This window comes from Tribolium castaneum, chromosome 4, assembly GCF_031307605.1.
Source record: "Tribolium castaneum strain GA2 chromosome 4, icTriCast1.1, whole genome shotgun sequence".
In the NCBI taxonomy this organism is placed as follows: Eukaryota; Metazoa; Arthropoda; class Insecta; order Coleoptera; family Tenebrionidae; genus Tribolium; species Tribolium castaneum.
Genome location: NC_087397.1, coordinates 5,055,882 through 5,069,691, shown reverse-complemented (window position 1 = coordinate 5,069,691; position 13,810 = coordinate 5,055,882). Strand labels below are relative to the sequence as shown.

The window sequence follows — 13,810 nt, the reverse complement described above, 5'->3', positions numbered from 1 at the left end:
AACATTTCGGATTAAAACTTGAGCCCTGGCAAAATTCCTGGCAATACAAACGCGTCCCCAACGTCCTATCTAGTAATACTATCGAGTTCCATGATGTTATTTTGGCGATTTATCTGTACATTTTGGTGTATTTTGTTAAAATTGGTTCAACTTCGCCATTTTCATCAAATGATGAAGGTCCATTGATATTTATTAAGTGGGCTTGCAGGCATTGGTAAGGTGTCACAGATACCACATTATTTGTATGAGGGTTTCCACTTTTGGGAAAATGCGGGAAATAATTAGGTTTTTCTTGTCAATAGAATTTTCACGTTATAAACACGCCAGTAAATAACGGCTACGAAATCTACGTAAGGTTGCACAGTTGGCTGTTGCAACGACGCTCATCTGTCAAATTTATACAACCGCTTGCAACTGTCAAAAATTTTCGTCCAACTTTTCAAAAATAACCCAAAAAGATGTGTCCTATCGATAAGTTGATAATTGGTGTGTTAATTGTTAGTTTTTCGTCGATTTCTCATTGTCACAATAAATATTCGGCCGAAGCGAATGTGAAAAAATCGAACGATGATGTGGATTTTCGGCCGGTGTCGCTGAAGCACCTGGATAAGCCTTTCAGGATGGCTAAATTAAATCTCTTATGGTCCAAGGCTGTGGTGGTACGTATTTACAACCAGTAGCTGCTTTAATTAAATTAATATTTAGAGGCTCTCTGAACCTAAACTAAAATCCCTGTTTGGCGAATTGAAATTGCACGATAAAGAGGAAATCACTTGGAAGCATTTGAAAGCAGAGGGGAAGGACAAAGACGGGTTAAAAGAGGCCGAGTTGAGGAAGAAATTGCTGACAATAATGGGGTCCTATAATTTACTGGACCAAGCCGATGACGTGCAAGACCCGTCTAAATATAGAGCTCATAAACCTCTGAATGAGGCCTCCGACAAATACATAAACAAGAGTTTATTTAAAGATAAAAAGTTGAACAAACTGTGGGAAAAAGCCGAGACTGCTGGTTTTACGGCCGAGGAGTTGGCGGCTTTAAAAGAGGAATTTACCCACCACCAGGATAAAGTTGACCAATATTACGCTTTGTTGCATGATGTCAAAGGCAAGGAACAAGACGATAACACTGCCAGTATGTTCCTTCAATCGTTGTGCCACAAATTAATTTTTTAATTCTAGATTCGGTAGATGATGGTTTAGACAAATTCAACACCATTGAAAGTCTGGAAGAGCCACAGGCAAACAAGGATTATCTGGACAAAGTGAACCTCCTCAGGGAGCAGCACAAGGATATCCGGGACGGCTACGACCGCTTGCATTTGCTGGCGGCAAAGGGGCCCAACAGTAAAGAATTTGTGGAACCCAAAGTTCAAGGTTTATGGAAAATCGCAATTGAAAGTAACTTTAAACCTGACGAGTTGGAGTCGTTACGAGTGGAGCTCCTGCACTATGAAAATAGGTTACTTAAATTGAGGCATCTTCAGGCTGAAGCTGCCTTGAAAGAAGATCTGCACAAGAAAAAAATGGAAATGGCAGGGGGTAAAACAAACGGAATGCAGATGATGGAAGACACGATTAAAAAGCATGCAAGGAAGGTCGAGAAAATTCACTTGGATCTGGAAACTAGGATAATGCAGAGGCATATTGAATTGTGATTATCTAATTAGTGTTGTAAATAACAAAAATGCATTTGAATTGTTTATTTTGTAGTATTTTTTAACGAATATAATACGTATCACAAATAATTGGAAATGATTATTTTCCCTCAGTCTAACTTTCATACTCTTGTTGGAAATTTTGAATTATTTGTAGTGTCGTGGTTTTGATGTTTTGGGCAACAATTTTGCCGATTTCGGTTTGCTGATCTTCGCTGCAACTTGACATAATATTTGCGTACATATTATTCATCGCATCCTTGAGTGACGCAATAAATTTCGCATTTTTTTCCTCACAAATTTCTGGTCTTGCTTCCTTATTCTCATAACCTTGCAATTTTGTGTTCAAATCAGAAATGGTATTTTCGAGGCGTGAAATTTCAACTTTCTGAGCTAATTCTGACTGCTTGCAAGCCTCAATTTCTTCTATTTGTTTCTCCACGGTTTTAGAAAGGGCAGCGATTTCGTCCTTGTGTGCACAAATTTCTTTTTCCAATTTCTCTCGTTTGACGGTTTCTTGTTCCTCCAAAAGCCTCAATTCCAGTTTATTCTCTTCCTCACTCTTCAAATTACTTTCGTGTTCCTTCAATTGTAATTTGAGTTTTGCGTTTTCTTCCTGACTTGATCCCAATTCCCTCAACAAGTTTTCATTACGCAACTCCAACACTTTGAGTCTACTTTTCAAGCTATTTGAGTTGTCACTGGGCTTATCTGAGTCAACCAAACTAATAATCTGATTTAATTTGTCCGAAATTTGCGATAAATTTAACCTGACTTCACTATTTTGTGCACGGTTTTCAGCAAACAACAAATTTAAAGGGTCGTAAACCATCGGTTGACTCATAACAAAATTATTTGGAACGTTTTGAATTTGATGTGAAGTCTTGATAACAGCTGATGTTGAGCTGACTTGGTGGGTGGATACTGTACTGTCTGCACTTTCAACAGAATCATTATCTGTATCTAAGTCTTTATTCGGTAAAATAGACTGCCCCATTTTGGCAATTCTTGACAATATATCAGCCTTAGCTTTATTTTCCGGCGTTACAACTTCATCAGTTTTTTCAGTTTTGAGGTCTTGTTTTTCAACTACACGATTTACAACACACCCGAACTTTTCAATAACGTTCATAACAGCCATACGGTCATCATTATTGTTAAATTTGATCAACCAGTTCTCTTGAATATTGTCGTAAAACGAAGCAAAATCGTCCTTCTTTAAGTTCACTTCAAAACTAGACGATACTTTAGCCCTCATTATCACATTACGCTTTTCTTTATACAAAATAATTTCATAGGAATTTTGAACTGTTGATCCAATAACAGCAAGGCCATATTTGCCCAACGCTTGGTATTTACCCTCAACTCTAAAACTGTTCTATTAACTGAATCATAATTTTATGAAAACTTACAATTTCCAAACTTGGACGACTTTTGCACAAACAACACTGCTTTCTGCCTTTGGGGCCTCGTTTTTTACTTCGGAACTACCTCCAGCCTTTGGTTGTTTGGGGGCAGTGTATATGAGGCTAGCGGTTTCGGAATGTGGTGAATTATTGCCAAATAATGAAGCCAAATTTGAACTAAAGACAATTGTAAAAAACACCGATCACACAACGTGTTTTTTTATTTTACCTAGACGAAGGGGTAAAGTCGTAGTCGTCTAAGTTATCATCCATTTTTAACACATTTTATACATAGATTAAATTAAAAAAACCTGAACAATTACGAAATAAAAATAAAGGGTTAGTCTTAACCTGACTTTTTTAATTGTCAAACAATTTGACATTTTATTGTATGTCACACCCAGCACAAACGCGTATTGTGAGTTGACTATATTAGGAGTAATGTTTGTCAGAGTATTTTCCCGCCAAAAAAATATTTCCGAAAAAAATTATAAGTTTGAGAAATTATAAACTTTTTATTGCGCCGTTTTTTTACACTTATTACAAATATTTCGTGTTCTTTAATATAATATTTTTGTTAAAATTAAACACTGCCCCGTTTAATATTTATCTTGTTTAGTTTAATTAATTAATTAGTCAAATGATTCCAGAAAGTTTTTGTAAAAAGTATCTATATGTAAGTAAGTATCTCACTAAGGTCACTGAAAAAAGAATAAAAAATACAACAGTCATTGTCAAATTCTTTAATTGGTAATAAACAACTATTTTCTAAATCAGTGGTAAATTTACAAGTTAATTATCCTCAAATTGCACTTCTACGGCGACAGCGTAAAGTCTTGATGCCTGTACCTCAGCGAGTTTACGTCGAATCGGTTGCACATCGAGCCCGCTGAAATATTGGGTGAACAATAATTGAAAGGGTTTGTTGGGAGAAAAGGGCACGTTTGGCCCCCCATCGGCGAATTAAAATTATTGCCGTATAAGTCGGGCTGTCCATATTGTCCGTGAGAACACTTCCAAGGCATCACATATTGCAGATCGGAGGCAGCATGCGGAGGAATTACGTTTTGATGCGAAAATAAAGGTTTTTCCACTGAGTCAGTCCGAGGAGCCAGCGGTGTCATAGGCTTGTTGCAAGATAATTTGGTCGCTGGGGTCTGCTGCAGACTTAAACTTCTCTCATTTCTGCGAAATTTAGCTCGTCGGTTCTGGAACCAAACCTAAAAAAATAGTCAGCAAAAATTAATCGCATTTTTTTCGACAATTACTTGAACTCTGGCTTCGCTCAAGTTGACTTTTGCCGCCAAATCCTCTCGGACGAAGGCGTCCGGATAGTGCGTTTTTTCAAAAACTTTCTCCAAAGCTGCAAGCTGGACGGTGGTGAACGTGGTTCTGTTGCGTCTCGGTTTTTTCGTTTTTTCGTCGCTTCGCGAGTTTTCGGATGCGGATTCTGGAAGAAGGCTAAGAGTCAAGTCCAAAAAGTGCGAATAGTAATTAAAAATAGACGCGTTTTCAAGGTCTACGTAAGAACGGATGTTTGCATTTGCCAATCGCGATGAAATCGCAAAGCTCGGGACATGTGTGCATGCAGTGCGTTTAAGCAGAATCATTTTAAAAGCAATGCATCATGTAATTAGAAATGATAAACGTGGACCGGTGCGTCCGACCGGAATATCTCAAACGCTTGGATCAAAGGACAGATCAAAGACGTCTCTGTCTATCTCAATGAGCTGCTTGTTGCAACGTAATCTGATATTTCAGACTGTTTCAGTCGCAACATCTGAAAATTCCGAATTCGAAACTGATGCATCGATTATAGAAACGATAATATTGACGATTATGCAGTTGCGGGAACCGCAAAGCTTTATTAAAAATAAACTTTCTTGGAACCATCAACTCATTAAGCCATCAAATGTGATTTATTTTACTATGTGAGACACATTTAACATGTAAATTAAATGCAGATAAAATAACAGTTGAGATTTGTTTTTAGAGGAGACCGTAATTTACTTGGAAAAGTGACTTTATTATCGTGTTCACCTAGTAGTGAGTCAAAATTATGGGCGAGTGCAGTTGCTACTGTTGGCACTAAATGGGCAAAATATATGGGCAACAGACGAATGCACAGACAATGGCACGTAAGCTGCTTTAATACACTGTATAAAGTGTAATTAGTGTCTTTAATTTACATTTCATCGGGAACAACTGCAGAAAGCGGCGTTATAAATACGAGAAATGAATATCAAAAGGTCTATGTGTGTATAAAATTTAATTGTTTAAATATGTAAATGTGAGAAGAAGACAACAAACCAAGAACGATGTTCATCAAGTTTTCATACATTTTAGACTTGCAAACCTAGCTTTGACTTATTTAAACTTTCATTAATTGAATTTTGCATTTTTTATTGAATTGTAAAAATCATCTAGAGTGTCATTTGGGAAATAAAAGTGGATTATGAAAACTAAATGTAAAATTAGTACTATTAGTAGAGAGAACAAAATCATTAAAAACGCATGAATTAAAAGAGGTTCAGCTTGAAAAGTTTTAATTGATTTTACTGCGTGTATTATAGTTTTGTAACTAATTAGTTTTAATTAATTATTTGTTACAACAGAACATTAGGTAGATGGAAAGATATAGTATTTTTACTTCCCCAATTTAAACAAAAGAATAAAAAAATCAATTAGAACATAAGAAATTAACCACCTCATTATTTCTTTTTGAAAAATTAAATATCAGAAAGCGCTTCAGGTTATTGGTGAATTTCCACCTAGAAAAGTACATAACTTTATAAAAATATTGTTGTTTTCTGTTTACGTTGGCTAATTTTTAGCTAATTTAATAAAGTAAGGAAAATAAGCAAAAAGGAATGTTACACGTTCTTAAATAAATTTTCTATTTGTCTATTTACATGTTTCTTTATTATTTTACTAATACAATAACTTGTATACGAGTAGGTTACTGAGTTAAGTCTTACAAACCCTTTTGTTAAAGTTTTCTTAAAAAAATTTGCAAAATTTAACATTAGGTACTACAACAAATACGAGTATACGTAATTTATTTACGTACTTATTTATGTAAGGAAACATTTACCAATATCCCACAATGGTTACCCAATACTCATGCATACAAGTAACATTGTTAAATGTTTCTACAGTATTTTACAAAGTTTTCAAAATAAGATGAAACTCTGGATGCAATACAAAATTAATTAAAAATAAAAACGCAAAAATTTTGAAAAGTTTTTATTAAAACTACATAAACTTGCCTAGGTATGGTAAATTAATTATAACAAAAAATAAAAAACGTAAATTGTCTTGATTTCACAAGTTCTTTTTTAGAAAATTATTGATGTGAATTAGTAAATTCGTCTAAATTTTCAAAAAATCAAAAGTTATTGAAAAATAATAATAATAATAAATAATAATTAAATGCGTATTTTTTTTGAAAAAACGTTACTCACCTTCATTGGATTCCTCCGAATTCCTCCTTTTTTGCCCCAATCTCAATAAACTAGTCACTGAAAATTGTCTCGAATTGTTGGTACTAATTCTCCCGTTGTATTCCGTCGCTGCCGTCAAATCCGTTATCTGTCCCTCAAACGCAAACATCTTCTAATCACTTAATAAACCATTAATAACAACATAATCCGATCAAAAATCACTTTAAACAAGAAAATTTTAGATAATTTTTAATGAAAACAAATGTCTGTTCCCGATGGGACTGTGCTACAGTTCAATTCAATAATAATCGACACTAATTCCGTAGTCTTTGAATTGTTAATTTGACACAAACTCAAATTGAAATTAATGTTTGTTTATGAATACGCTAATCTAATAATGCGACCACTAAGATACTACTAACGGGAAACTGGCAGGAGCTTTTAGATCTGAAACATTTCTTACTGACGTCTCGTGCCATCCCCACCTAAATGACTTAATTTAAAAGAGGGCGGATTTAAGCCGAAATGGTATTAAGATGTTAAGTGGCGCCCCAATCATTCACCAAAATTATGGCCACAGTAATTGGGGATAATAGTGTTGACGTTTGGAAAAGTGCAGGAAGCGAATTCCTGTTTAAACACCCATATATCGTTTTTATTGCCCGTGAAAATTATCTAGATTTGGGGCTAATTAGCTCACCAAAGACGGGGGTCTTATTAACTGTGGGTAATTTTTTTCCATTTCCTCCCTAATTACGGATTCACGTAAACTCGCTTAATTAATCCGAAATATTGCCAATTTTTCGGGTGGCATGTCGCGAAGAAATGTTCATTTATCAAAGTTTTTGTCAAGTGAGTGATTGGCAAAGGCGTCTTGGAGCCCAGACCGGCCCACAGCGGGCATAACGCCACACATCAAGACCATGCCAGAACATCCTCCAAAGTCAGTGGAGCATTTAGATCTTGGAAAACTGTCTCATGTCTAAACAACCACATATGCAGAACCATGTTCGACTTAAATTACCATAATATCAAGTGGAGCATTTAAATCCCACTCAGACACACAAGCCCAAGGCGCAACTCGTTATTTCATTAAAATTGCTATTGAACACTGAACCGACTGAAAAATACGCATATTTCTGTCGAGGCATTTCAACCGCAAAACTACTTAAATCATATCTGCATCACTCAATTAACTACTTGCTACCATCCAAATTTACCATTATTTTAGCACCTAAGTTTATGATCGTAAGTACCCGATAAATTTTTTAATGTGTAACAATTATTACTCTACGTACGCTTCCTTTTAGACTACACAGTGTCAGAATTGGATAGAAAAACTGGTACCAGGACAAAAATAAAATTGATTTTTTTGATTTCTTCGAATAATTCTATTTTTCTTTCAATTATTAGTTTTAGCGAGAAGAAATCATGAATTACGATACGAATAATAATGATAATAATAATAATAATAATAATAATAATAATAATAATAATAATAATAATAATAATAATAATAATAATAATAATAATAATAATAATAATAATAATAATAATAATAGTTTATTTTTACTAAAGAAAACAAAGTTTACACAAATTTTTTATTCAAAAATGAAAATATTTTGTGGTGTTATAAACAAAACTAAAAAATAAAACCACGCACTCTAAATTACAAAAAAATTGTATATTATATTATTTTCAAAAATAAGCTCTATCGAAGTTTTAAAATGCCTACTAGTCATCTTGGCTCAACTCTACTCATACCACGAGTCTTCATTTTTCCATGAAACAAATTATGGAAAAATCTGAAAAATAGGGATGACCTTAACTTTCAAAGGATAATTAAGGATGTAATGAGTTCGTGGTATTTGAGGCTTCTGCACTTGTTCGAAGGTTTTTTCGATTAGAAAGAACAGCAGTAGTGGATGTGAAAGAGGACAATTTCATATCAGTTCTAAGTTTTCTCATTAGTTTTCACCCGGAAATGGTTATTGCGGTGGATGATCGGGCGCGAAATCGCGCCGCTTGATGAAGCTTGAATAGCAGCTTTTGTCTGTGTGTGCGCGAAGTTGGGAAGTTGTCCATAAAGGAAGTTCACTTGGAATAATTTAAGAGCGTCAGATCTTTATTAAAACGTCAACCTCAAACGCCGCAGTAAATTAAGCGAAGGCAAGTAATCATTCATTAGTTTTATGATTTAGTGGCGTGTTTCTCCATATCATGTGTGTGTTGACGGGGTGAGTAATCGTACCGTTGGCTCGTTTACATAATTTGCGCCAATCAGCGAAGCTCTCTGTCTTGATGTGAGCCCCAATTCATCTTGTCTTTTGGATGCAGTTAAATGCCACATCTGTATCTGTCGGTGGTGCGCCGCGACACTTTCCGGCTATATTTATATAAAAGAAGGAATATTTTCTCTCGAGGGCAGACAATGGCTTTTGCGATATTATTTTTGCGTTTGCTTGGACACGTGCATCGCCGGCTTGGCGCTCGACATAAAAGTTTTGGAACGCCTACTGTCGCTCGTTTAGATTACCAACAAAATCTGTCAACAAGTGTTTAGATGAATTGAAGAGCGCACAGCACCACTAACATGGAGCATACTTGTTTTCGGCAGGACTTCAAAGGCGCCTTTTCCACTTTTCACCGAGTTTAAAATTAATTTGTAAACGACGAACCGCTTAAAATGCCCCAAATATAATTTTTTTTGGAGTACCTAATATATTATTTGGCTCCTCAATGGTTTAGGACCCTAGCATATTTTTTGACGACACGATTTTCAATCGCATCAGGCATAGAAATTATGGTTACACGATACATAAAATATTGTTGCAATAAAATTATTCATAAATGATGCGGGCATATTTACCAATAGTTGTAATAAAAACACCCTCAGTATTCCTTTGCAAGCTGTGCAGTATTTTTATGAAGTTGGCACGTGCGGGGCCCGGTGTAAATCTATACATTTTTCCACATTTCTGCACTTTTTCATCGTGGGTTGACCGTTGGTAGAATTTAGATTCAATCAACGCTTTGAAGCAAAAAAAGCACTTTGAATTAAAACAGCAAACGCAGCTAATATCTAGAGTGATTAGTTTCAATTTTCGAGAAGATTAAACAAACTGAAACACTTTTGAGCGATTGTGGCCACAAATTCCAATAAAATTAATGTATCTGCAAGTAATATTTATGACAAAGCAGCGTCTTTAATGCGCGATAAATTGGGATAATTTTATGCGACAATAAATACTTAAGTGTGTGTAAGAACATCCTGGAGTTGTAAATTAACTTTACGATAAGTAATGTTGCTGCTTACCGAAATAATACTCTGCAGCAGTCCTAATAATAATATTAGTTGATAAAAAAATGAGTTGTTGGAAAGCTCTACCTGTTGTTTTTTCGGTGTCTTCAAACAGGAATCTTGTCATAAAAAATGATAGCAAACGGTTTTACTATTGTTGTGAGGACAATAGTTGTCCCTCCCTACTGACGTTGAGTTTTTTCGATAAAAAATGTGGGTACAGAAGCGGCAACAGTAGTTTTATTTTTGGTTTGTTGAAGTGGTAGATCACCGATGTCTATATTTTCACGAGAGTCGTTTATCTCTATCAAACGTTTGATAGCATTTTTGTAAATAGTAAATGGTCGCATTTTTGAATCAAATCATTTGTAAAAGGGGAATGTAAACAGTGGCGTTTAATGTGAAGGCGCCAGTTCGCAGATCTGTTTGAAGTGAAAGCGCGGGCGACAGGTGCGGGGGTTCACCTGCTGCTTCTTGTCAATCTAACGTCTTTGGTAAACTGCAGAAACCCCACACCACATCACAGACAACGATGACTAATTACTACATAACATCCTCAATACCGTAAAAAACGAGGATGAAATTTTTCAGCGGGTTGTTTGTGACAAGCAAGCCCAAATTGATAAAAAACTTCTGCTTTGATTAATTGACGGACATTGGGACATTAGTTTTACGCACTAAGTGTAAATAGAGCAGCAGAAAATCAAAGGACGGAAAAGTTTCATTATGTTGAAGTTCACGCAACACACGGCCGCTTTTATTACGAAAACTGTGAAATTCCTCACATTTAGGGCCAACCTACTGCCATATACACCTGTGAAAAAATCGTTTAGAAATCTCCTCTGTCTAGACGATAGATAAAAATTACTCTAACTACTGAAAACAAGACACTCAAAAAATTATTTTTAATAATTCGTAAAACTTTCTTTAAGCCCATTTTCCTTAGAATTTATTTACATTTTGATTAATTAATGTGTTTTTTATGTTTTTTTGCACATGCATGCAGATCTTTTTAAGTTGATGTTGCTGAAAAGTTTTTTAGTCCTTCAATTACCTTCTACTGCCAGATATTTTGAAAAGTCAATCAGAGACTTTTTTTCTAAAAAGTTTAGAGAAATTGTCACAATTTGTCGCAGATATTTCTGGATTTTATTTTTGGAAATGCACTCGACAGTGTACTAAAAGCTCGTTCTAAGATATTCTGGGTCCACCAATTATTGCATTATTAGAACAAGTTAGCAGTTTTGAGTTGAATCTTTAAAATATCCATCATTGTCCCTATATTTATTTGAATTGTACTCAGCAATACATGGTTTAAGATAGCAATTTTTATTTTTTTATTTTGCTTTATGCAAAATCTTGTACCCAATTAAATTCCGTTTAGAAAACGGGTTAGTTTGGAAACTCCAAAACGTGGCTTTCCCATCTAATTATTTTCGAGTCCTGTTGGCTGTTGGTGCTTTCACGAGAATATAATTGTCCTGTCCCTCCAACATGTAAGAACCAGGTACGAGCGCTAAATAGTCAATTTCCCTCATTATTTGCGGATTATAACCATGACCGTTGATGTGCATAAAGTAAATACGTTGCAAGAATTCAATGAGAACACAGCTTCTTTGCAACATATGGCCTAGACTGTGTTTGCTAACATCATAATTTATGCTTGTCCAAAAAACCCGACTAAAGGTGCAGATTAAAACTTCCACATGTGAACAAAATTCGTCCAACGCAACCGTCTGGTAATGAACGTTTTCAAATAATAATAAAGATCCAGTAATTGGATTAGTATGTGAAATATGTCAAATGGGCTCCAGATGTATTCGAACGGCAATAATTAGGTGTTCGCTCCCCGTAATTTGTTTTTGTGAATTAGTCAGAAAATAATTGGGTTAGCAATCGCCGTCGCAGCTTTATGACATAAGTTATTAATTGCAATATGGTTGGCAGTGTCCCCAAAGCGTAATTTGTGAAGCACTCATGCCGTTAACTATCCTCAACAATAAATGTTGAGAGTGAGCTTTCGACCGCGTGCCATTCACGCTTTAATGTATTAATAACAAAAGTGGACGGCTGCGTGTCCCTTAACATTGCTTTTAATTGTAGGTGTTTCAAATTCGTTTATGGTTGATGAAGTATATGGAAAACGACACGACTTGCAGTTGACGGCCGAATTTTAATTTCGACATATGCCGAGCTTTCAAGCAGAATAATTAGCATCGTAAAGCACCGAGGCATGCAACCACGTTATTTATTAGGCTGGATTACTTTGAGCATTTTACTATAAACAAATTAATTGTGCGAAGGAAATCTGGCGTGTACACCTGCGTCTAATTTATAAGCCTTCACATTTTTTTATTCTTGTCAGATGGCATTAAATCTGGGGCTTGCAAATGCGATTTGGGGTTTTATTGTGCTCCATACACGCCGCTGCGTTTATTAATCTCAAACGTCTTAAGAAAAGAACTCACTCAAATAAATAATTCATAAAAATACGAAAAAAATGACCCGACGTATTGGGAAAATATGTGAAAACCCACAATACCCACTTATGTGGGAACCCCAACAGCTAATAAATATTCGGTGGTGGATTACGTCTATAAAATTTTATTGACTGTGATTTCTTTGGCCACAGCCACTTTTACGACTTTCTGGATCCGATAGTGCTGATTATCATTTTTGTTGGCGCCTTCAGCAGGTAGTAGAGTTCGGGTGCGAACACCTTAACACCTTATTAAACACCTACGCTTTCTACTTTGTGCACACAAACACAAAATTTTGCTAATAACGGCCAAAATAGTCGCACGATGTAAAGATAACGAAATAACGACCTTTCAGGAAGCTCCAACTTCCTGAAAGCTCCGTGCTTTCAGCATTTGAACGTTGACATCCTCTGATTTAGAACGGCTGTAAATTACAAGGAAAATAATTTGATGATAATAATTTCGAGGCGAACAATAGGCTGAAGTAAAATTTCCGCCGTGAGATAATGATATGTAGGTCCACACGGAAATGCAACGGCGCGTGCTCGCCTCTCTCTTCAGCCGTCAGACTGCCTATAAGCTCCAAAGACCTTTGCATGTTCTAGACAAAGACACGCCGTGGTCCTTTTCTTATATGTGCATCTACTTTTCCACAATAAAATCTCATTGCACAAGAGGACCAAATCGCGGCGAACTGCCCTAATCCGGGCGGAATTTTTATCCTGACACACACATCCTTTTATACTCTCCTTACAATGCGAACTGCAGACCGGAATGAAAGACGGACTGTTACGTAAGAAACCAAGACCAGGTGTTTTTATATTGATTTGCCATAACGCACTGCCAGTTTTGTGTTGAAAGCCGGATAAAATTGTACAAGGCACAAAGAAATTTGGAGCAGATCTGGAAGGAACCCCAGTTCCGCATCAGGAGCTCGGAGTGACAGTTTGCCGAGGGGGATCCGATTTTTATTAAAATTTCGACTTTTTGGTGCATCGCAAGCTGCACCAACACAATGCCATTGGCAAGATCTAGTCCGAGTCTCGGAATTATTCTTTACAAATCATCCATTCGTTCTTATTTATTTCATTTAGAGCACAATGAAAGACAATCGGAGACCAAAAACTCTAAGCGATCTATTCCTTGTTACTGAATTGTGGTTTGATTAACGATTGGGGGAATCTAGAATAATCCGTAACGAAGCATGAGCTTTGCTTGATTAAAATCAAATTCACCCTAAACTTGGCGTTTGATGTGTTATGCACGTAAATAGACGGAGCGATAAATCTAGTAAACACAAATATACAAAATTAGTATGATTATTAAGGTGCTAAACATCTTCAACCCTTATGTTTGGATTAACAGTAGCATTGTTACAAATCTCCAAAGTACACGCCCCAAGCACCCATCAATTACGCTTATTACCAACAATTGTTATAGGACGTCATGTGGTCTAGAAAACGTACTTTAGGTTCTAGACAAGTTTCTCTGACATAAAAAGTAACAAAACATTCATATAAAA

The 13,810-nt window shown here is 35.8% G+C and overlaps 3 protein-coding genes across 3 annotated transcripts; 1 reads left to right on the top strand and 2 right to left on the bottom strand.

Annotated features, from left to right (window-relative positions):
* The first annotated feature begins 408 nt into the window (after nt 1-408).
* LOC663749 (uncharacterized protein) lies at nt 409-1,748 on the top strand. The gene is made up of 3 exons (XM_008202943.3): nt 409-659; nt 706-1,135; nt 1,183-1,748. Exons 1-3 carry the CDS (start codon nt 459-461, stop codon nt 1,656-1,658), a joined length of 1,107 nt encoding a protein of 368 aa, XP_008201165.1. The 5' UTR covers nt 409-458; the 3' UTR covers nt 1,659-1,748.
* Nucleotides 1,689-3,458, bottom strand: LOC103315102 (uncharacterized protein). Its single transcript, XM_008202946.3, has 3 exons — nt 3,294-3,458; nt 3,071-3,241; nt 1,689-3,025 (listed from the first exon to the last, which is right to left on the bottom strand). The coding sequence occupies exons 1-3, from the start codon at nt 3,335-3,337 to the stop codon at nt 1,774-1,776; spliced, it is 1,467 nt and encodes a 488-aa protein (XP_008201168.1). The 5' UTR covers nt 3,338-3,458; the 3' UTR covers nt 1,689-1,773.
* Nucleotides 3,459-3,794: 336 nt separating this feature from the next.
* Nucleotides 3,795-6,951, bottom strand: LOC103315103 (paired mesoderm homeobox protein 2). Its single transcript, XM_008202947.3, has 3 exons — nt 6,529-6,951; nt 4,333-4,514; nt 3,795-4,284 (listed from the first exon to the last, which is right to left on the bottom strand). The coding sequence occupies exons 1-3, from the start codon at nt 6,674-6,676 to the stop codon at nt 3,880-3,882; spliced, it is 735 nt and encodes a 244-aa protein (XP_008201169.1). The 5' UTR covers nt 6,677-6,951; the 3' UTR covers nt 3,795-3,879.
* Nucleotides 6,952-13,810: the final 6,859 nt, after the last annotated feature.